This window comes from Prinia subflava, chromosome 12, assembly GCF_021018805.1.
Source record: "Prinia subflava isolate CZ2003 ecotype Zambia chromosome 12, Cam_Psub_1.2, whole genome shotgun sequence".
NCBI lineage: Eukaryota > Metazoa > Chordata > Aves > Passeriformes > Cisticolidae > Prinia > Prinia subflava.
The window spans coordinates 6,286,570-6,307,565 of record NC_086258.1 but is presented as its reverse complement, the minus strand read 5'-3'; the positions used below and the strand labels follow the sequence as shown (position 1 = coordinate 6,307,565).

The following is a 20,996-nucleotide window of genomic DNA, read 5'->3' as shown; positions in this document are numbered from 1 at the left end:
CACCCATTTGGCACAAAAGTGTTCCACCAGAGTCAGATGAAAGTCCAAAGCACAGGATAAGCACTGCATTTCCAACACAGCTGCCACATCAACCCTGGACAGCTCTCTGGGGGTCCTGGAAGGGGTGCTGAGCCCAGCCAAGCACCGGCTGCTCTGCACCACACAGGACCAGGCTCTTTGTCCACAGCATTTTCATGGCACAGCAGCAGGGAGACACTGAATACTGCAAATGTTTTTTTCTGACAGGAGGGCAAGCACAAAAGCATTAATCATCATTTGCCCACTGCACAGAACACAGGGAATGAATGATGCCTGGGAGTGACAGGCTGCAATGTATTTCCCCTAATTCTGCTGCCAGCTGTAACATGCTGCAGTGCTCCAGGAAAGCAGCAACCCATGATTTGACACTGCCACATCACAGCTCCCACCACAAACAGGTACCACCAGAACAAACTGCAGCAATGCTTCCCAACCCCAATCCTCCCTCAAACAACAGAGGATGCGATCACAAGGGTGTCCTGTGAGACTTGAGAGTGACCAAAAACTTGGAGTTTGAAACAAAAATGATATATAAATAGTATATACACACTCCCTCTCTTTTCTCAAGATGCCTGTAAACAAGGTGGTGGCAGCTGAGCAGCTTTAAAGGCTGAACAATTCTAGGTCAGTTTGCAAGGCTGATTTCCTTAAATCTGCAAGACATTTGCAATGCAGATCTACAAATGGACAGAGAGCAAAGGCTCCCACCTGAAGGAAGATACAGTGACAGATCAAAGAGGTGTAGCTAAGCACTTGCTTAAGTCTGAAGGTGGCGATTTTAAAAGGGGAGGAAAAAAGATTCTAAAAATGGGATGTTTACGCCCACTGCTGTGCAAGATAAGAAGCCTGTGTAGGTCAGATATACTGCTTTAAAGATCACCTTCAAGGGAAAAAAGCAAACAGGCAGGCAGCTCAAACTCAGCCGTAGCACTGTGCCCTGCCTACTCTTCATTAGCAATCCACAGCATCTGGGGATGTAAGGTCTCCCTGGATAATTATGGCTTTAGACCCATTTCTCCAGCTTTCCCACATTGCTTTTCTTTTAAAGTATCTAATTTAGTTTAAATGGCTATTAGCTAGTGACTCCAAATTAGCACCACTTATAACAGGCTTTTTTATTAATTGTACATTGCTAAAACAAAGGCCTATGACAAGCCCAGATTAAAGCTCTGGTAAATCCAAATCTGCTTCATTCCTAGTCCAGTCACACTCCAGTCATGGCTGTCACCTGACCCAGGGGACTGCTACCTAATAAACAGGTGGAGAAGCAGCTGGAAGAGAGCATGACAAACAGTCAGGAAACATCACCAGGATACTGAGCCGTAAAGTCCTGGAGTTGTTAGTCCTAACAGATGCAAGGAAGCAAAAATAATTTTCCTTAGGTCTTTCTCACCAGCAAGGATGTCACTAGAAGACTCCGTGCCAGGAAGAACAGCTATTGAATGTGTAGTATGTAATTCCCCAATACATCCTATAAGTTAATGAAGTCTGTGTGAGAGAAGAGGTAAAGCAGACTTTGACCAGAGAATAAATCCCAGCAGCCAGAGGCAGCCCAGCTAGCAGTGCCTGCACACAATCCAGCCAGCTGTAACCACAGGACAGTTACAACTGCATAATGAGAAGATCCAGTAACTTCTACTACTACAAAAGAAAACTACCTTTAACTGCAGGAGAAAAAAATGCTTGTGATTTAACAGTAAGCACTGGTTCTATTTTTTATTCTCATGCGACATCGAGCAGCACCTCTGAAGAACAAGGCCTCCAAGGGAAGCTTACAGAGCATGTGATTCTAGTAAAGAGAATTCATTGATAAGCCTAACATGAATGATTTCACATTTTTACACTGCAACCAAATCACTTTTGGTTTTCTCAACCAGACACACTAGCAGCATGACAGCACTAGGTAACATTCTGCTTCTGGCATCACGTTGCCATTTCCTTGCACCCCGTGGGCTCCTATCACAGCCTCTAAATAGTCCAACCAGATTGTGTTTCACAAGTGAGTCCCAGCACTGCAGCCACAATCTGCTCTCAGCCTGTGCAATGTTTTCCCTGGGAATCTATCCCTTAGCTAATCTTTTATTATCAGGGTAGCATAACAGAGTTACTAAGTGCCCCCAAATAGAGTTACTGAACTTGCAGGATCTGCACAACCAGATGGCAACACCAGTGGGTAAAGCTGGCAAAAGCAGCAGGTGATTAACAAGCAGCAGTCAAGATAAAGAGCATCATCACCCATGGAGAATAACACAAAACAGAGGACTAAACCAGACCTTAAGTGCTACAGTGCATAGCACACACAGCCAGTTCCTCTCCAATTACCATTTTTCCCCTCCACATGTTTTACACACCACAGTGCATCCTATAGAACTGCCTGGATTTACTCAGATCTGGATTTCACCTGGAATATCAGGGGCAGTGGATAGATTGAGCCTATACACTGAATGTCCCTGCTGCTGGCCACCTCACTTCTCTCCTTCTCAGAATGTCTGAGGTTTATCAAACTCCACAGCACCATCTTGTGATAAGAACCAAAGTAGGTACAGCAGGATCACCTGGGGCCACACGGATCTGAACGGTTTGTCTTAATTATGTGCATTAATTAATGTGTGCTCACCACCAGGACACTCAAATCCATTGCCACCCAGCTAAGAACCAGGCCTGACACGTGTGAAGTCCTTGGTTCAGAAGAAAGACTGCTTCAAGGAAATCTGACTTATCAGACATTTTAAAGGTAAGAGCATAAATACTCCAGAACATATGCTCAGTGGACAAGGTAAAACAAATCCATCAGTCAAGGTCACTGAAACCAAGTGAACACACTGATAAGAAGGCTACCAATAACATTTATATAACACTTTGCTAATTGACCTTTTTAACATTTGCTTCTATTAGGAATTAGTAGTTTACCACCATTAGGTTTGGGGTTTTTTTTCTTTCAACTTGTAGGGTTGCTGTTTGGTGGCCTTTTTAACAGCTTGGAACATCAAAAAAGCATGCTAGGCTCATCATAAGTGTTGTTTAAATTTAACAGATGGCAAAAAATGAATTAATCTGTGGTCTGCACAGAGATAAATCCAGTACCCAGCCTTGCATTTCACCTACAATCAGCAGTGAAATGCAGAAATGTCTGTGAAAGCCAAGGAAATGGCTGGAAGAAGTATCCACACCTGGCTGCAGAATTCCAGAAAGGAGAGACAAGAGTTGAAGGATGGGGCTGAAGTCAAAAGGCTGTTGCCAACAAATGACCTTCTACAAATGCAGCTTTGAAGAGTAAACCACCGAATGACAGAAGATGGAAAAGGCTGCCTGCTTCCAGGGAAGCCAGTGCTGTGCTCCACAGCTTGTGTCCAAGGAACTAATCCAGGAGAAATGAGCAGATAAGGAGGAAAAGCACAAGCTACAGCAGCCACGTTTGGCCTTTCCATCCATCAGCTCCTTTTCAGTGCTACAATAAACAGAACTCCACTTTCCACAGGCAGCCCTTGGAGCTGCTCAACAAACATGGACAAGCCAGGAACTGTGCTGTATTGAATGCCAAGCTATGTTTTGTTTCATAATGAGGTTTATTTCCCTCTATTCTGTCAGGAATACATTTCTGCAGAAACTGAAATAAGTGGGTCTATTTGGGCTAATAGTCAGCAGTTCTGGAATTCATTTCTAGTTCTGTTTCTGAACACTCAAGTGAAGAAAAAATGGCAAATCTGTCAAGATGATTTGCTCTAGATGTCATGTTGAGCTCGAGCACCAAGAGCTGTGCAAGCAGCAGAGAATGGGTTACACACTGCAGTTCTGATAACTCAAGCAATACAAGAAAAAGGTCATTTTCCCAAAAGTTATTCCCCTGAGCCCACTGAGGAAAAGCCAAGTGGCACTCAAAGTGCAGATGCATAGTCTTAGTTTGGTTTTACATCAGCATCATTTGTTTGAAATTCTGGCATTACAACATGTAGCATAGAAGAGAAAGAATACAGATTACTTGCCTTTCCCATCTGTTTCTGAAGCCTCTTGCAAATGTCTTATTGACCTGAAAAATAAAAATGAAGAATGGATTAATGATAAGTTTTACACTCCCTTTTCACACTAGTGCTCTAGATCACTGACAAGTTTTGTTAGCTCTTTATGGCTGCAGTTATGCTCATAATTAACTGTGCTTAGCACTGCACACACTTCAGCCTCGTGTCCCCAGCTCAGGCAGTCAGCTCAAGTATCTCTATTTCCTTGGGATTAAGAAAGCAGATTGCTAAAACCTACTTCAGCCTACAGAAAGCTTTGTGGGAGGGAGGGAGCAGAATGAGAAACTGGGGCATTTTCCAGCATAATGCTTTCCACTTGTACAATTAAGCTGAGCTGCTCTTCAAAGTACTGCCAAGCATTTGGCATCTTACTGCTCTTTTAAGCTCTTTTCATTTAAATAGTTGATTACAGCTTACATGTCTATATATGCAACTTATGTAACAGAAACTACCCTGCAGGAATGTAAATTCAGGGGCCAAGTCTTAGTCACCTTGCTCACATGAATCATCCCACCAGCTGCAGTGACACTATCCAGAGGAAAATGTGGCAGGATTTTATGTCAGGGGCTTCACTGCCAGTTTATGTGGGCACCATGGCAATGCAGGAACACTGCATGCACACCATAAACAGTCCCAAGACAGCTCACATTTGTTCTTCAGACACAACCCCTCTATGGCAAGTAAGTTTTGTACCAATGCCTCCCTCACTAGGCTGGACACACAGCTCCCAGCACAGGGTAGCAGGAACTGTGACTGTAGAAGAAATCACCTTTATCACAGCAAATTAAGTCCCTCTGCAATTCCAGTTAATATCCCTGAGCTTTTATTTACCATTGCCAAATGCTTTCAGCCTCAGAGTTGAAGTATTTTGACTGGAGCAAGGGGGAGGACAAGTGGCTAGTGCAAATTTCTTGGAAGAAATCTCCCAGCCCTGGCAGAAGGCCACCAGGAGTGTGTAGGGGAAGAGAAGGACAGTGGAAACCCACCCTCACAGGTCAAGCTGAATCTTATCTCCATCTATTGAGCAACACCTTCCTCTGAAACACTCAAGAGTTACAGTCTAGAGTGATGACATTCTACCAGACACTTACATAATCTGCATTTCAGAAAAAAATTATGGAGATACTGCACAAAAAAGAGGAATATTCTGTGTTTACTAACCAAGGAGCCAGAAGATCCTTGATATCCTCCTTTAAACCCAGCTGTTTATCCAATTAAGATAAAATGCATTTAGAAGATGAATGCTCTGGCTAACTGGCAAGCAGCAACAATAGTGTTTATCTGAATTATCTGTGTTTTGGTTGAGTTTTATATAACCAACATTATTCCCTGCCAAGTAGAGTGGAAGGAAGGGCGGGGAAATGCTCCCTGTGGGATTATTTCTTATAAACAGCCACATGAACATGCAGCTACTCTGCTTGAAGGCAGCCCTGATCTTAGACAAGCCTACTGTTTTGAGATTTAGCAGTCAAGTACCCAATCTCAGTCAGTAAAGCCAATTCTCATTTTTCAATTCAGAGAGTCAACACTTCTGCAAAACTTCAAGCTTCAAAAGCACCTACAGTCTGCAGTGTTGGGCACATTTAAACTGCCACCCACCTTCCCTTATCCCCACTCTAACATCCCCAAAACGAGCATCTTCCACAGCACTAGGCTGAAATGTCTATAAAAGTTAACAGAATGCTTGACTCCACAGAACCACAGAGCCCTTTTGCTTTGGCAGAGCTGTTGATGCCTTTTAGTTCACATGTTTTGCACATACAGCAACTCACCATACCACTGGAAACAGGATGGCTCCACAGCACAGCAAGTCCACCAGGAAAAGGATTTCTTTCCAGAGTCCATACTCAGTTGTGCCCTCCTCTGTTGACTCTATGATAATGTAGGCCACGTTTGCCAGTACCTACACAAGATGTGGTTATGGTTTAGAAACTGCCCAAGGAGCCACTACAGGTGTGCTGCCAATTCAGCAAAAGACCAGCCAGTAACATCAGGAATTTTTCTGCAACTCTAATCCGAAAGTTGCATGTTCAGCAGCATCTTCGTAAGATTTACAGAAATAAAACTGATGGGAACTAATTCCTGCTGACATTCACAAAGTAGTTCTTTTGTTATATACTGTGCTGAATCCACTGTATCACTTGAGATAAAAAGGAGCAAAATTTACTTATTGAAACACAGACACAAGACTGCATGGCACATACAGCCAATAGTGAAAATATGTAATCCTAAATCAAGCCAGTAATTCAGACTGGTCATTGACCATCTTTTGTACTCCACACCTGAGCTCTGTAAGAGCCTCAAACACTAATTATATATACTTCTGGTAAGGGCTTGCATCTGGAGAGGCAGAAAATCTCTTCTACATACAGCAACAAACAAAAGTGCTGTTCCACATACTGCTGTTCCTCAAGTAGGAGACCAGCACTGGCCACTCTGAACCACTGGGAATGTTTCCCTCAGACACAACAGACCTACAAGTCTTGTTTTTCCCTTTTTTTTATTTCATTAATATATTCAGCAAGATTTCAGCAGTGACTACTTCATTTCAATTCCTCTATTTAGTCATTTAGCACTGTTTTCCAGCTCAAGTTTGCCCTACTCCTTATGGCCAGTTTTCATTTGCTACAACTGTTTGATCACTATTATCCCACGCTCAATATGGGAAAAAACTGGGAGAACTTCAGTGACTTCTGGACTAGGAAATAGCCAATAGGCTCAGACAAGCAAGAACTACATGGTACTGCTGAAGCTTTCACAGCCTTTTCCAGTTTGCACAAGCAGCTCTCCCACAAGACAGGAAATATCAGCACAGCTCAGTCCTCACCTGAAGTGGGATGACAATCATGAAAATTTTTTTGTCTTTGTCTGACAGGATGTGTTTAATGAAAGCCCAGCCTGTGCCAATGAGGGCGATAGTGATGAACAGAAGAGCTCCCTTCAGTCTGGAAGAGAAACAGACACTCCAGTGAGAGACTTTATTTTATTTTATCGCACTTCCTCTTCTGCCCAGGTTTCTCCCACTGCCAATAAAGCCACAAACCCAAACAAATGCTTCCTTATCCCTAATTCTGGCGAGCACTTATCCATCCCACAATAACGAAGCAGATGTACTTGCTACAACTCTGCATCACAGAGCAATATTAGGCTTCATTCACAATATATGCAATCTTTTCCTGGGGGAGTCATCCATTCACCATTGTGAACAGCAGCAAATACTGGCAGCTGTACCCACTTACTATTCACACCAGGAGCAAATTAGATACTTGAATATTAGTGTGAAAAGAAAAGTAAAGCATTTGTTATCTTGTTACTCCCCCACACACAGAAGTGCCAATTCTCTGCAGCTGCCCTCTGTAAGTGGAGCTTTCCCCTTCACACAGGGCTGATTGCTGAGTGTTTGGTACTGTGGTCTGCATGAGAACACAATGATTTCCCAGTTTGTTTAGGAGGGAGATAGCCCCAGTGGCAATTTGAATCTATCAGAGCAATCCTCTGACATACTTACAGGTGAGTGATGTAATAAACAACAGCCCAGCCCTCAATGGGGAATCCCTGAGAAGAGATGTAGTGATAGTCGATCTGGAAGCAGAAAATACAGCACGTCACAAGCTGCTCTTTGACACCTCACCCTCTAAAAACAGGCCTGCTCCACATCCACTGCCAGTTTTGCTTTCCAGTCAGCGTGCACAAACCCAGCTCTGCCACATTTAGAGAGCACTTCCTCCCAACACATTCTACTTTTGTTTTGCAACAATGAGATCATTTCCATTTGCTCTATCTCCTAAGTGCTAGTGGATGTATCTTGCACAATCTACATCCTTCCCACACAACTCCCCTGCTTAACTGCAGTGAAACAACTGCAGTTGGAACCTATTTTTTCATTCATTTTTCAGGTTCAGTTGCATTAGGTGACAGGAGGCTGGCTAGTTTCATTTTCACTGGAAGCCAGATTCATTTCACAAGACTCCAAAAATATTTATGGCAGGTGTAACACCATGGGCATGAGGTGAAGATCATGGCTGGCACAAACACTGAAGGATTAAATGCTTGCCATTACCTTTGTTCATGAGATATTTCCAGTGGAAAGGGGAAGTCAATATAATTCAATAGAGACATTATCTATGGAAAGTCTCAGAGCTGATAAGGTGAGGTCTGTTGCCATATACCATAATACTTCCTTGCCCTTGAATTCTACAAACATTCATCAAGGTTTTCATTGATTAATATTTAATGCAAGCCCTGGAGCTGAAGCAGCAGCACAGCCCAAGCTTTCAGCCCCGCTGCAGAGGCCAAGACATTAAAATTTGTGGAAGTAATTCAACCCCCAACCCTTGCTGCTTCAACATTTCAGGCCATGAACCCGATAGTATTTTAAGTCAGAATCTGCTGATGAAAACAAATACTTCCATCAAAGAGCTGCAGTTCAGTTCTCATGCTTCAGTATTAAGAGCAGTTCTCCCTCCCACTGTCCTCTCCCCAAAGCAGATTTCCCTAACAGCACATCCTGGATTCCTTGTTCTGCTTCCTAGCAGAACAACTTCAGGCAGAGATGTTGTACGCACCGCGTGGAAGACTAAGGACAATGATTTGGTGAAAGGAAGGGCTGCCATGAGCCAGTGGATCTTAAACACATCATTTCTGGGAAGAAAAAAAAAGAAAGAAGAGCATTACTTAAAAGCCAGCAGTAAAAATTTCAGTTTCCAAGGATATTTAAGATCTCTAAGTGTCAAGCAGTCACTCCCAGGCTGACCTGACCATCAGTGTAAAATGCTGCAGTCCAAGTTTCTGCAACATCCTCAGCAATATTTCAACTTCATGCTCTAGACCCCTGATTTTTACTGCTTGGGATAATTGAAATAATTAACTAATAAGAATATCCCACATATATATCTGAACTGTTAGAAAACTTGCTAAACATAATTCAAACCACAATCAAGATATTTATGGTTCTCTACTGCCATAAGTTGCCATTTCCCAAATGAAGAAAATGATCAATTTTTTCTCACTATTTATTTTCAAAGTCATCTCCTTTTGACATCAACTACAGAAATTGGTAACTTAGGAATGACAGTCTGCATAACAATACTGACTGAAGCAGTTTTCAAATATCAACTGTGTGTATTAAACATACAAATCTGAGCCAGATTTGAAGTTTTAAGTGATCAAATCTGACTGTGAATTGGGCATTACAAGAAGAGGGATGAAAAATAAAAACAAAACAAGGCAGGCCCCTACTCATCACAGACCCTGAACTTACCTGCGTTTACGAAGGATGTGGATCCAAACAGTCCCAGACAGGAAAAAGAAGAGAGCCATGGAAATGTAAAGTTTTGGCAGTGGGATTTCACCTGCTGAGAGGTAGCTTTCAGGATTCTTTTCCGTAATATCTATCTGAATATTAAAGGTGTGTTATGTGTACAGTTAAAAAAAACCCATTTTCTTAAAGCACTGAGTTAACAATTACATTTTGCAATCAAATTCACTCACTGAACATGAGCTTTTCTGAAGTGACCGACGAGTCTCAGAGAAAAAAACAAAACCTACCCTTCTCCTCAAGAATCTCAAAACATTTTGCAATATTCCCATAAGAATAAACCCCTTGGAAAACAATGCTTCACTTATGCAACATAATTCAGAAAGGCAAAGTAATTTTCCCAAAGAACAATTGTTCTCTCTACCAAATGTCACAATTTGCCCACCTTTGATTCAGAAGCAATATCTACAATGAACTGACAGCCTATTTTCGTATGACTGAGAAATCAGAAGCATTATTTAGCATCCTATTTATACTCTTAAGTGGCTTAGTCATATGTGCTAGGACTTCAACAAAATAAAGCATCAAGTCTGGTTTGAAGTACTGAAGCTGTCCTGCATTTCCAAGTACACTCCAGTAGATCAATCATCCAGATTTTTTTTTCTTTCCAATTTCTTCAGTGGGTCAAAGTGACACACAGCAATTCAGGAATGCTGGTCTTCTAAACACACAACTGCAGAAGCAGATCTGAAGTAGTCTGAGTCAAGTCAGGGCTGCTCAGTTTTATCACCTCCATGTTCCCTTGCAGCAGCATTAACACAAACGTGTAAACACGTTTAACACAAACATGTGAAAAGCAGTTCAGGGGCTGATGCAGCTGAGGTACCTTGGTCAGTGAGAGGATTTATACCAGACCAGCTCATTATACACCAGCATGAGCACAGGGAAGGGGAAAAAAGGAAAGCTCAAGCTCTGATAACGACCAAAACCACACAGGACCAAACCCTTGTATGTCAAAAGAGATGAGACATTTGCTAGAACATATTGCCTTTAGGATTTGTATCTAACACCATAAAAACATATCTGTAATTAGGCCAGAAAAAGCAAAAACACTGAATTCAAATACCACCAATTTACATTGCAGACACAGCCTTAATGTCTGCAATCATGTAAAGAGAAAAGTGACTTTTGAGTGCAGCAAAACACAAGCAGCTGTTGTAGCCCCCATCTTGTTACAGCATCAGGTCACAACTGCGTGGACTGAACACAGCCCACATTCAGCCTTCAGATTTTCAGGCATTTCTGCAAAACCAGTATTTTAATCATTTTTAAAGTAGTCACTTCTTTCAGAAATGCCACTGGCACACAACTCTGAATCACTTCCCACCCCATATGTGCACTCGTGTGCAGTGTGTGCTTGGTTACAAGCTGGAGCTGGATGTTGCAGCCTGAGCTAACGAGTTAATTATCCTTTAGAAGCCATACTCACATCAAGACTAAACAGCAGCTGATCGTTAGCTGGCCCTTTCTTGCCAACACACTTATGGAAATACAGGCTGTAGAGACCTTCTTGTTTATCCGAGCTGATGTTGAAAAAGAACTGAAAATGAGGAATAGAAAAGTCAGCATTCCTCTCATTCACAACGGGGTTGCCCTGGTAGGAAGTCATCTCTGCTGAAGCATGAAAGAAGTCAGTCATCTGAGGTCAGCAAACAGGCTGTTCTGAGGACAGCAGCACATCTGGAAGTTTCAGCAGAATTCCAGATGCAAAATCATTGCACCTATCTAGGATTATGCTCTCTGGTAATCTAAGTCTGTTAAGTATCAGTGCTTAACTCAGCTCACCACAGAGAAAAGATAACCACGAGTATCAAATACTTAACATGGCAAAGCATAAAATTTTTATTATACTTGCCCTGCAGCTTTTCTGTTCCTCCCCCAACTATGCAAATTATGATAGCTCTGGAAATGAGATCTGTGTCAGATAACAGAATTTAAAATGTGTTTGTTTTATAGCAACCAACCATCACAACTGGACCAGGGTGTCCAAACAAAGCACTAATCTGGTTTCATACACAGGATCTTCCCCTTGAGTCATCAGTCAGGTCATGGCTATTTGTTATCAGCAATTTGCACTACTGGTATCACAGTAAACTTTAATATGCTGAGGCTCATAGACTATGATAGTTAGAACAGCATCACAACAAAGCCAATTTAAAAGCACCTCCCACTACTTATAAAGGAAGATTTCCATCACTGATGCTTAGCTCAGTAAATTTTCAGGCAAACTCCTGCTATCAGAGAGACAGCTATGTCCCAGACTTTAACTTTTCCAAAGTAGGACAGTGAAGGAACTGTGTTCAGACACTGACAGACACCCTACCTGAAATGAAAAAGTTCCTCTGTCATTGTGAACAGGATGTTCTTGTTCTATCATGCTCTGGGAAAAGGAAAAGAGACCTTTTAGATTTTAAGCAGTTAACTAAAACATTTGGCAACATGAACCAGACAACTGAACTTGCATTCTGTATATTTACAGTGGAGGCTGAGAGCAGCAGCAAATACTCTCCACTTTTCTGCTATGATTATAGTGGAATATCCCTCCAGCTTCTTTCTGAAAGAGAACTCCAGATAATTTCTTACCTGGGAGGATGTTGTACTTCGTTTGGACTTCTTACCTAGAGACAAAAGTATTGATGGTAGTTAATGTTAATTAGTGTTTGCATTTAGACATCCTGAGAAGCCACCACGTTGTCAATACCTCACTCACATCTTCCTACACTTGTCTGCGTGGCAGTTTCCCAGCTAATCATTAACACAGATTTTTTCCCCAGTCTTTCCTTACTCTCAGAGGACTCTTCCCACAGCCAGCATTCATTCTGAATGCATCCTCAAATGCCAGGATATGATTCTCTCCTCTTAGACCTCCTACAAAAGTCTACCCCAGAAATCTTTTCCTCTGGTGTGAGTGACCAGAGGCAGATGACCTAAATCAGATGCAAGCTACAGCTATGACTTTTTATGTTATGACTGAGTATTGTTAATCTCACTGACAAATCTCAATCTGAGCATTAATACATGGCCTGACAAACATATGGAAATCCTAATTAACTATGAGGAAGGAATAAATTCACAGCTTTCCACTGAGCTCCCAGTAAAAATACAAACAAAATACAAAAGCATAGGTGACCTGCCAGATCAGCACGTCCTCTAAACTTGAGGTGACAGGAGCCTTCAGTCAAGCTCACAGTTTGACTCTACTCCTATAAGAAGCTTTTCAAACCTAAGGTCATCTCTTTCTACCAGAAAGCAGAAGTTCAAAACTTGAGCTTTGCTTTTGGCTCCCACACCTCAGTGCACTGTCCACACTCATGCTGCACTTTTTACACCAGAGAAAGCTAAACTATAGCTGCCAGTCCATTACTTCCAGTGCCATCCATCCTTGGTTCTTGGCTCATTAAAACAGCTGTCCAAGCTTTTGAATGGTATCAAAGCCTGGGAATGTGACAGGCCAAGACAGACTCAGACTACTCCAGATCAGACTCAGTCTGATCAGTCTGATCTGAAGTCTAAACTCGGCCAGGAAGGGATAACATGAGCTAATCCTATTAGAGCTGAGACTATAAAATTGTTTTGTCTGCTGGTCTGGAAGCCAGATAAAGGTTTGTGCTTCCTAGAAAATTACTGGTAGAGTTACTCATCCCTCCCCACAGTTTCTAAGTGATAGGAGTTCAAGTCTTTAGATAGACACAGACTTGTACAAACATTGGCTGGAAAGGAGTCATGAGCACAAATCCAACTTCTGACTCAAAGCACACCTGGTGTCAGCTGTATCATGTTGCCCCTGGTTTTACTTCATCAAGCATTTAAAACTCCAAAATAGGAGATTGGACTGCACAAATGATCTACTACAATACTGGAATACCTACTTAGGAAAGATATCTTATTTTACTTATTTTCTGTCCTAACATCCCATCTGAGACATCCAAGACTTAATAAAGGGAAACAGACCTTGTGTGCCACTACTAAAAGTTGCTTGAAATCATTCTCCTCCTAACCTTCCTTCACCTAGTTGTTGGTGGCCATAAAATTCCCCCTTTAGCCTTATTTTTGCCAGACAAAAGCCAACCGAGTTGTTGACCCCTCCTCAGAGGCACTGAAGGTCTCCAGCACTCATTGTCTCTGATGGATCAACGGGACTGGTGAACACAAATCCCTGAGCAGGAGATTCCAGCCCCAAAGGCAGCTCTGTGCTCAGGTTTACAGAGGATGTACATTAACTTCTAGCCCCAGGGGACCCCAGAACGTGACCACAACTCAGTGCTGGATGCACAGCAAAGAGGAATCAGCAGTGAGAACACACACAGGTCAGGTTTAGCTGGCTTACCTTCGCCGTCTTTATTTTCGTTGGTCTTTGGAGGATTTCTACCAGAATCATTGTTAGGTTCAGAATTTTTTAGCTGCTTGGCATTTAAGGCAGTACCATTTTCCTCAGATACAAATAATATTTTGGGTAACAAAGAAGCAGCTTCTGAAGGGAACCGTACTTTCACACTAAAGAAACAAAGAGGTCTGATTACAAAATGAAAGCAAACCAACATTTTTAAAGAGGCTGTCACAGCCATACACCCAAGAAAGGAAAATCAGCTTGTCTTGACTTGGTTTTTGTACCACAAAGAACAGGCAAGAACCAGATCATGACTTACAGCAGAACTGAACATTGTGCTACATCCTACAAGAAATACAAGAGCAGATGAAGAAAATTAAGTTTCTTCAGCTTTGGTAAGGAGAGTCTCACTAGAAACTCCATTACAACACATGAACTCTTGCAAAACAAAGCAATGTAGACTTGAACGTCTTTTACTTCCATAAAAAAAGGTAATTCAAGACAAACAATAAAATTGCATATTGAGCGCAAAAGTGACCCAAGACATCAAAGCTCATTAAGCTCATTTAGCACAATTAAGTTAGGTTGTTTTTGCCTGCTGTCCCTTTACCCCTACAATATGCAGGAAGAATCCTTGGACCATTTTATACTGCAGACATTTTATACTTAGCTCCCCTGAACTCTCCTGTAAACCCTTAAAAAAAATAAATAAACAATTTACATGCACAGCAGCTTTCCAAGCCCTTAAAAAACCCCTCAAGTGTTACATAATGTTCAGCTAAAGAAGTAACTTCAAGCATCTTGTATGGTCTTTACTCACACTTGAGTTTGGATCTCCAGAAGCAAGATCACGACAGAGACATCTGGCTCTGGAGTCTTCTTCAGGATACAATAATCCACTTCTTCATCCTGGCAACATGAACAGAACACCTCTGAAGTGCCCTCTGGACACGTTTCCCTTCAGGTAGATGTTAACATTCTTAGTCCAGCAAGTTGTAAATCCAAATTATCCTTCACATCCTCCCCTGTCTAAAGTCCCCCCACCTTTTTTTTCATTTCTTCCAACTATTTTCAGAGTCAGGTAATGAGATGTCCCAGCTTAGAAAAGCAAGTTCACTTCTCTTACCAGGTAAGTGGAGAAACCATCATTCCTTGTTCGAACCAAACTGAATCCCACCTGTGAGACAATTGAGGAGAATCTGTCAAATTGAAGCCAAACCACTACTGAAAGAGTCAAAGACATTGCTTTCTAAGTAAGTTAACCTACATTTAAGACAGAATCCAGGTATTTTTCTCATCAAGTAATTCAGCAGAAAAATACATTCAAATGTAATAAATTCATTCATATCCACCAAGAAAAAAACATATGATTCAAAGGCAAATGAAATCTGGAGTACCTTCTGTCTCTGAACATTTTAGCTTATTTCAGTATTATTCCACGTCTTTGCTTGACAAAAACATTCAATACTTTTATAACAATGAAGAGGTGAAATTGTGCAGCACAGTAAGAACCCAGGTCTGTCATCTAATTTAGTATTTCAGTCTCTCTATTAAAACCCCTAAAAATAACATGCTATTACTATATAACATGTAATATTAGAGTTCTGTTAAAAATAAGACTGTCACTGTTCTGGAAACCTACTGACACAATGATCACAAGCTGAATTGCAATGCAACACTGTTAAAAAAACCTCACTTCAGAAGACTGCTAGAAATTGATGTTCAATGCAAGTTATAGATGTGTGCATCGAGTTCAGCAGAGGACCAGTAAGTTAAAGGTTCTTCCTTAAAGCAAATAGAGAGTGCTCAGGGATAAATCTCCATACACAGATCCTCATAACTGGCTCATGCTGAGGAGCAAAGCAACAGCATCACCAGTTTGGATCTGACACCTCAGACAATTGGAGTGCAAGGGCAATTTCACAGGAGGCTTCACAGGAAGGAACTCACTGATAAACTGTCCATGTCTTCAGAGCTCACTGCTGGCTTCAGGGAAAGGTTGCTGACGTGAACTCTCATGAAACCATCCTTGAAGAAGCCAAAGGTGTTCAGGTGCACTTTCTGCCTCACATCATCCTGTCAGAAAGGAAAGCAAGGTCATGAACACATGCAGAGTCACCTGCTGCAGCAAAAGGGAAGAACTTGAATATTCATGCAAAATATCTAATTATGCAAACACCAAATTTCTTTAGGGTATCTTCAGATGTAACCAACTATTTCACTGGAACGGACCAACTTTGCCAATAACCTGAATTGAAGAACTTTAAACAGACATGTTTCTGCCTGGCTATGCTACCGGGAAATATGTAAGCAAAATTCTGGAAGAATTTAAACATCTGGCATCACTGATTAAACAGAATATAGCAAAATCCCCCAAAGTGACTGGAGACACATCAAGACAGATGTTGTTTGAATTCTGGCTACTGTCATTGCCACAGACTGAAGAGGAAATACGTAATTTTGGGGATCTTAGCTAACCAAGAGCTGGGGGTTGGCCAAGTGTTCAGCAAATGCATTGTCATCCCCTCAGTCATCTGTGTTAGGCAGGGTCAGTGTTTGGACAGACAAACACTAATACATCAGAAAACCATGTGTGAAAATAAAGTTTTGTATGCAGTCCCATACCTCCAAATGATTTTTGGCATAAAATAAATAAAAAAATAAAAACAGAATAAATACTGACACCAGAATTACTTCTGTTAGCTTCTCTAGCAGGAAAATGCTAATTCCCTCCTCTACTCCCAGTTCAGCTGTAGAATAATTTCCTTCCTCTCAGTCTGGCAAGGAAACCACGGCAATTGATCTCTTCTCATGCCCTGCACGGCTGATAAAGGCTCAAGTACAGTGAGCTTTAATTTTTTTTTGATATAAGGAGGCCATGAAGGACCTCACATGAAAAGCAGTTGACGTCACACACAACTGCCACATCAGATGACAAAAGGTCACATCCAATGTCTGCAGCTGGTCCCCCAAAGCTACTGGCTCATTAATTGGAAGAAAAGCAGAAACAAGGCAACAGAAATCAAATTTACAACGGAATTTAAAACATTTGCCAAGTTGGCACTAAAAAAACCCCTTCCTCTTGCTTCTTCTAGGAAAAGATAATCAGATTGTAGAACACTCTATAAAGAGAAATCAGCTGCTAAAGGCAAACTGTTCTGGAGACAGTCCTGGAAGACTGAGCTACGAATTGTACAAGTACAAAAAGTTCTTTCTCTCCCTCTACCCCAGTATTGATTTTGACGTCTGCACAAAATGTTCCTGACTCATAAATATCACTCACTGCAACAGCAGGACACTAATCCTGACACAGCTAACCTGTAATCCAGCTGTAATGAGATCACCCTAATAGAATCAAGTTAACCTGGCAAATAACCAGATGGTTCCCTTAATGGTCAGAAGAGAAAAAAAGCTGAGTGACACAGGGCTTCCAGCAGATGCTCTGTTTAACAGAGGATGAGAGCTCTGCTGTCTTCGGGTTCTAGGCCATGGAACTTGAAACAAGAGCCCATCTGGCTCCTCTAACATTGCACTCCACGTAACTTCCCTGGCAGCACAGAAGATTCATCCTGGCTCTTTACAGGGCACATCAGATGTGTTTAACCCCATGTGGACAGAGAGGAATTTGGGTGAATCTTAGGGGGACATGGTGACATCCAGTCACAAGGTTTTGTACCTTCCAAATGCAAGCAGAGGCAGCTGCTTAATTTAGAACACTTTCAAGAGCTCTTCAGTTCAACTGAAGTGATTTACTCTGCTAATTTACTGATAGGCTCCCCACCACCAGCAGATAATTAATATACAACACACACCACTTTCCTCCCTGGTTTTATCTCAGCTTTGAGTGCTTAGAGTTTACAGATTCAGTTCACAAATCCTTCAGCTTTACATGATCCCACACACACACTGTCACCAGTTGCCACCAAGCAACAGCAAGAGCATCTATTGCTCCACATATTGATAGCCTAAAGACATTGGCTTAGTAATGGGGTTGAAAGAAGCCAGCTTTTATTTATAATCACTCAACTACTGACTCCAGAAATATTTAAGTTTACAACAAAGGTGTGAACCCATACAAGTGACTACTTCAGCATCCAAGTTGTTAACACACACATTAATTTAATTTATATAGGGTGCATTTAAAATTAAGCCTGCCTTACTGAGAAGAAATTATCTGGAAGTCATCACTAACTGCCTACAGTCAAACCAACACCCAAAGTTCTCAAGCTTGCTTCCATAAAAATCTTGCCCAGTTCCTCCACTCCTGCAGGATAAGAAGTGATCCTGCAATACTTGAATAAGGTTACAGGGAAGTGGAAACCATGATCCTGTAGCTCATAATGGGCAGAAAAATATTCTCCACCATTTTACCCTAAATCTAATTGGGATCACACCGTCAGTACACAGGAAATTCCACCAGAGAGTGTTTACCTGTACCTGGAAAGAATCTAATTATCTGGGTGAGACTAATAACAAGGCCTATAATTTGTGTAAGACTAAGTGAATTATTGTGAAAGGTATTTTCAACCTGAGCTATTGAACTCTGAAGCCTATCAGCTAAAAAGCCACAGGTATTTACAAGCAACCATTGAAAACCAGCATCTTCTCTATGATTCCATGTCTGACAAAGGCCTTCTTTTTGGCCAAGAGAAACATTTCAACCACAGCTACTTCAGGAATCCTCTGAAAATTATTTCTGTTGGTCTTCTATAACCTCCAATTTTCATAAGCTTTTTTGGGGGGGGGTAGGTTTTGTTAGTTGAGGCGTTTTGGGGTTTTTTACACATCTCATTGAACTAATGAAGCTGATAACAACTGCTACTAAGGAAGAGCTTCTCTGGAAAATTCAAGCAAATAATTTCTCTACCACAAAAAAATAAACTATCTTGTTCACTTTTATAAAGATGAAACGTTATTTTTAGAACTGGAAGCTGCCAGACTGTGGCTTGTTTTTCCGACAACAAAAAAGGTTCACATTAGCTCAGTAATTATGAAGACACAAGAATTAAGCTATTCTGAATTAAGCAATAACAGCTTGTTTGAGGAAATTTAATATCAAACACTCCCACAAAACTGTGGCCTTTAGCTTGGCTCAGTGTCAAGACACACTAAAGCAAAGCAGGAGAGACTGGCAGGAACACCAGAAAGGAGCTTTCTTTGTAAAAGGACTCAGTTGTTGGAGCCTGATGTTTACATAAAGGCTGTAAAGGAGGGGATGAAGGAGGAAGGGAGAGACGGCTCTAACAATAAAGCTTATGTTTATAAAAACCAAACCCATACTCTACTCTGACGGGGAAAAACAGCAAACAGGATTTAGTAATTGATCCAGGCAGCCTCTAACAGGGACTAAAAGCCACGATATTTGCTGCTCAGAACACTTGCTTGAAGCAAATTGGGAAGTTTTCTACTTAAGGGTAAAGAATCATCCCAGGAGAAATCCTTCAGTACCCAACTGTTTGTCACAAATTCTTCACAATAATAATGTAATCAGCACAAGCCTCCTGATTTACTGCTTCAGGGAAAAGTCAACTTCTCCTTAAGTACAACAATATTCACGTGGTTGCACTTTAAAAAACTGCATAGTCTGGAAAATTTCCTACAAGTAAGACATGAACACTTCCAGCAGTCGTTGTATCCCAAAGCCTGAGGTGGAATTCCTGCAAAGTCCTGGATTCTCTCTAAACTGCTCCAACAGCACAGCAATGCAGGGCCCAATCATTTGTTACCTCTTTATTGCTTCTTCCAATGATTCTACTGGCAGAATATTGCATCTTGTTGACAAGCAAAACAAAATTTAAATTCTGAAGACTTAAAGAGCTTTCCCTGAGATACAGAGAGGCGTTCAAAGGCATCACCGCCAGGGCAGGGCTCCTCTGCCCCACACAGAGCACTGCAGGCACAGCACATCTTCACCCTGACCTCCAGCACCTCCCGTCAACAGCCCCCAATAACGAGTTTTTCTCAAATATAATCACAGGGTGGCACAGCACTCCTTCAAAGCACACCCAACAGCCTACAGAACCAAAACAGAAAGCTGTCAGCAGCAGTTTCCTCAGCCTCTACTAAATGTTTGGTTAGTGCAAAGCAGCTGCAGCCAAACACCCTCGGAGCGGCCAGGACAGGCAGGCCCCTGCAGAACACAGCTAAAAGGAAACTCAACCAAAATCCACTCAAAAACCTCTCCCTCAGCTCGCGTTCGGCCCTCTCTTATCACATCGCTTTCAACGGAACGTGAAGCGGTTACACCTCCAAACTACTGCAATTCTGAGCCCCCTCCACACGCTTCACCCGCGACTCAGAAACAGGCGGCAGAAAAAGCGGGACGGGACTTTAGGGATGCGGTCAGAGGGAGGGGGAGGATAACGGCAAAAGCACAGCACGGCGGGGCCCGGGCGGCCCGAGGCGCAGGGGGAGAGCTCGGAGAGAAGCGAAGAGAAAGAAGGCTCGGGGCACGCAGCAGAACGAAGATAGAGACATGGGGAGACCAATCCCGGCCCGCGGGAGGTGCGCAGGGCCGGGCCGGCCTCACCGCTCCCCTCAGGGCACCCGGAGGCCGAGCCAGCGGGGCCAGGGGCAGCGCAGACCTTACTTTGAGGGTGAGGTGATGGACGCGGGCGCTGGCCGGGCCCGCGCGGAGCAGCAGCAGCAGCAGCCCCAGCACGGCCCCGGCGCCGCGGGCCGCCATCTTTGTTCCAGCGTCAGCGTCCCCCGCGCGCCACTTCCGGGTCAGGCGAGTCACGTGTCGGGCGGGGGTGCGTCACGTGACCGCGGTGGGCGGGGCCGGGTCCTGTCAGGGAGTCATGGAGGGGTTGGGGATGGGGGGGAGCTCAGGGCGCCGCCAGTGCCACCCCCTGCCTGGGCAGGGACCCCTCCGCTACACCAGGGTGCCCCAAAACCCGTCCAACCCGGTCTTGAGCACTTCCCGGGGAGCAGCCACATCTTCTCTGAACGACCTGTGCCAGAGCCTCATCACCCTCCCAGGGAAGAATTTCCTCCCAACACTTAGCCTGAATTTTCCCTCTTTCAGTTTGAACCCGCTTCCCCTTGTCCTGTCACTCCAATTCCTGCTGAAGACTCCCTCTCCTGCTTCAGTAGCCCCTTCAGATCCTGGAAGGTGCCCTGAGGTCTCCACACAACCTTCTCCAGGCTGAACAGCCCCAGCTCCCTCAGCCTTTCCCCATGGGGATGGCGCTTCCCGCCCTTTTCTCTCCCCCTGAGGCCCTTCTGGGCTCTGCTGGGTTTCCCCTGCCCACAGGCTGCTCCCCACGGTGGCCCCCAGGGCTGGATCAGGCCCCTC

General features: G+C 43.0%; 1 protein-coding gene across 2 annotated transcripts in view; it reads right to left on the bottom strand.

Moving 5' to 3' along the window:
• GPR107 (G protein-coupled receptor 107) overlaps positions 1–20,475 on the bottom strand; it is a 33,035-nt gene extending 12,560 nt beyond the window's left edge. The window contains exons 1-14 of one of the 2 annotated variants that reach the window (XM_063408973.1): positions 20,289–20,475; positions 15,650–15,775; positions 14,826–14,876; positions 14,520–14,608; positions 13,700–13,866; positions 11,956–11,990; positions 11,696–11,752; positions 10,802–10,912; positions 9,316–9,449; positions 8,621–8,696; positions 7,564–7,637; positions 6,883–7,000; positions 5,828–5,958; positions 4,023–4,066 (exon numbers count right to left, since the gene is read on the bottom strand). In XM_063408973.1, the coding sequence (XP_063265043.1) occupies positions 4,023–4,066; positions 5,828–5,958; positions 6,883–7,000; positions 7,564–7,637; positions 8,621–8,696; positions 9,316–9,449; positions 10,802–10,912; positions 11,696–11,752; positions 11,956–11,990; positions 13,700–13,866; positions 14,520–14,608; positions 14,826–14,876; positions 15,650–15,775; positions 20,289–20,384 (1,309 nt within the window). In that variant the 5' untranslated portion in view covers positions 20,385–20,475. Of the gene's footprint in view, positions 1–4,022; positions 4,067–5,827; positions 5,959–6,882; positions 7,001–7,563; positions 7,638–8,620; positions 8,697–9,315; positions 9,450–10,801; positions 10,913–11,695; positions 11,753–11,955; positions 11,991–13,699; positions 13,867–14,519; positions 14,609–14,825; positions 14,877–15,649; positions 15,776–20,283 lie in introns of both variants that reach the window. The other variant, XM_063408974.1, reaches the window with a different exon arrangement.
• Between the last annotated feature and the right edge of the window lie 521 nt (positions 20,476–20,996).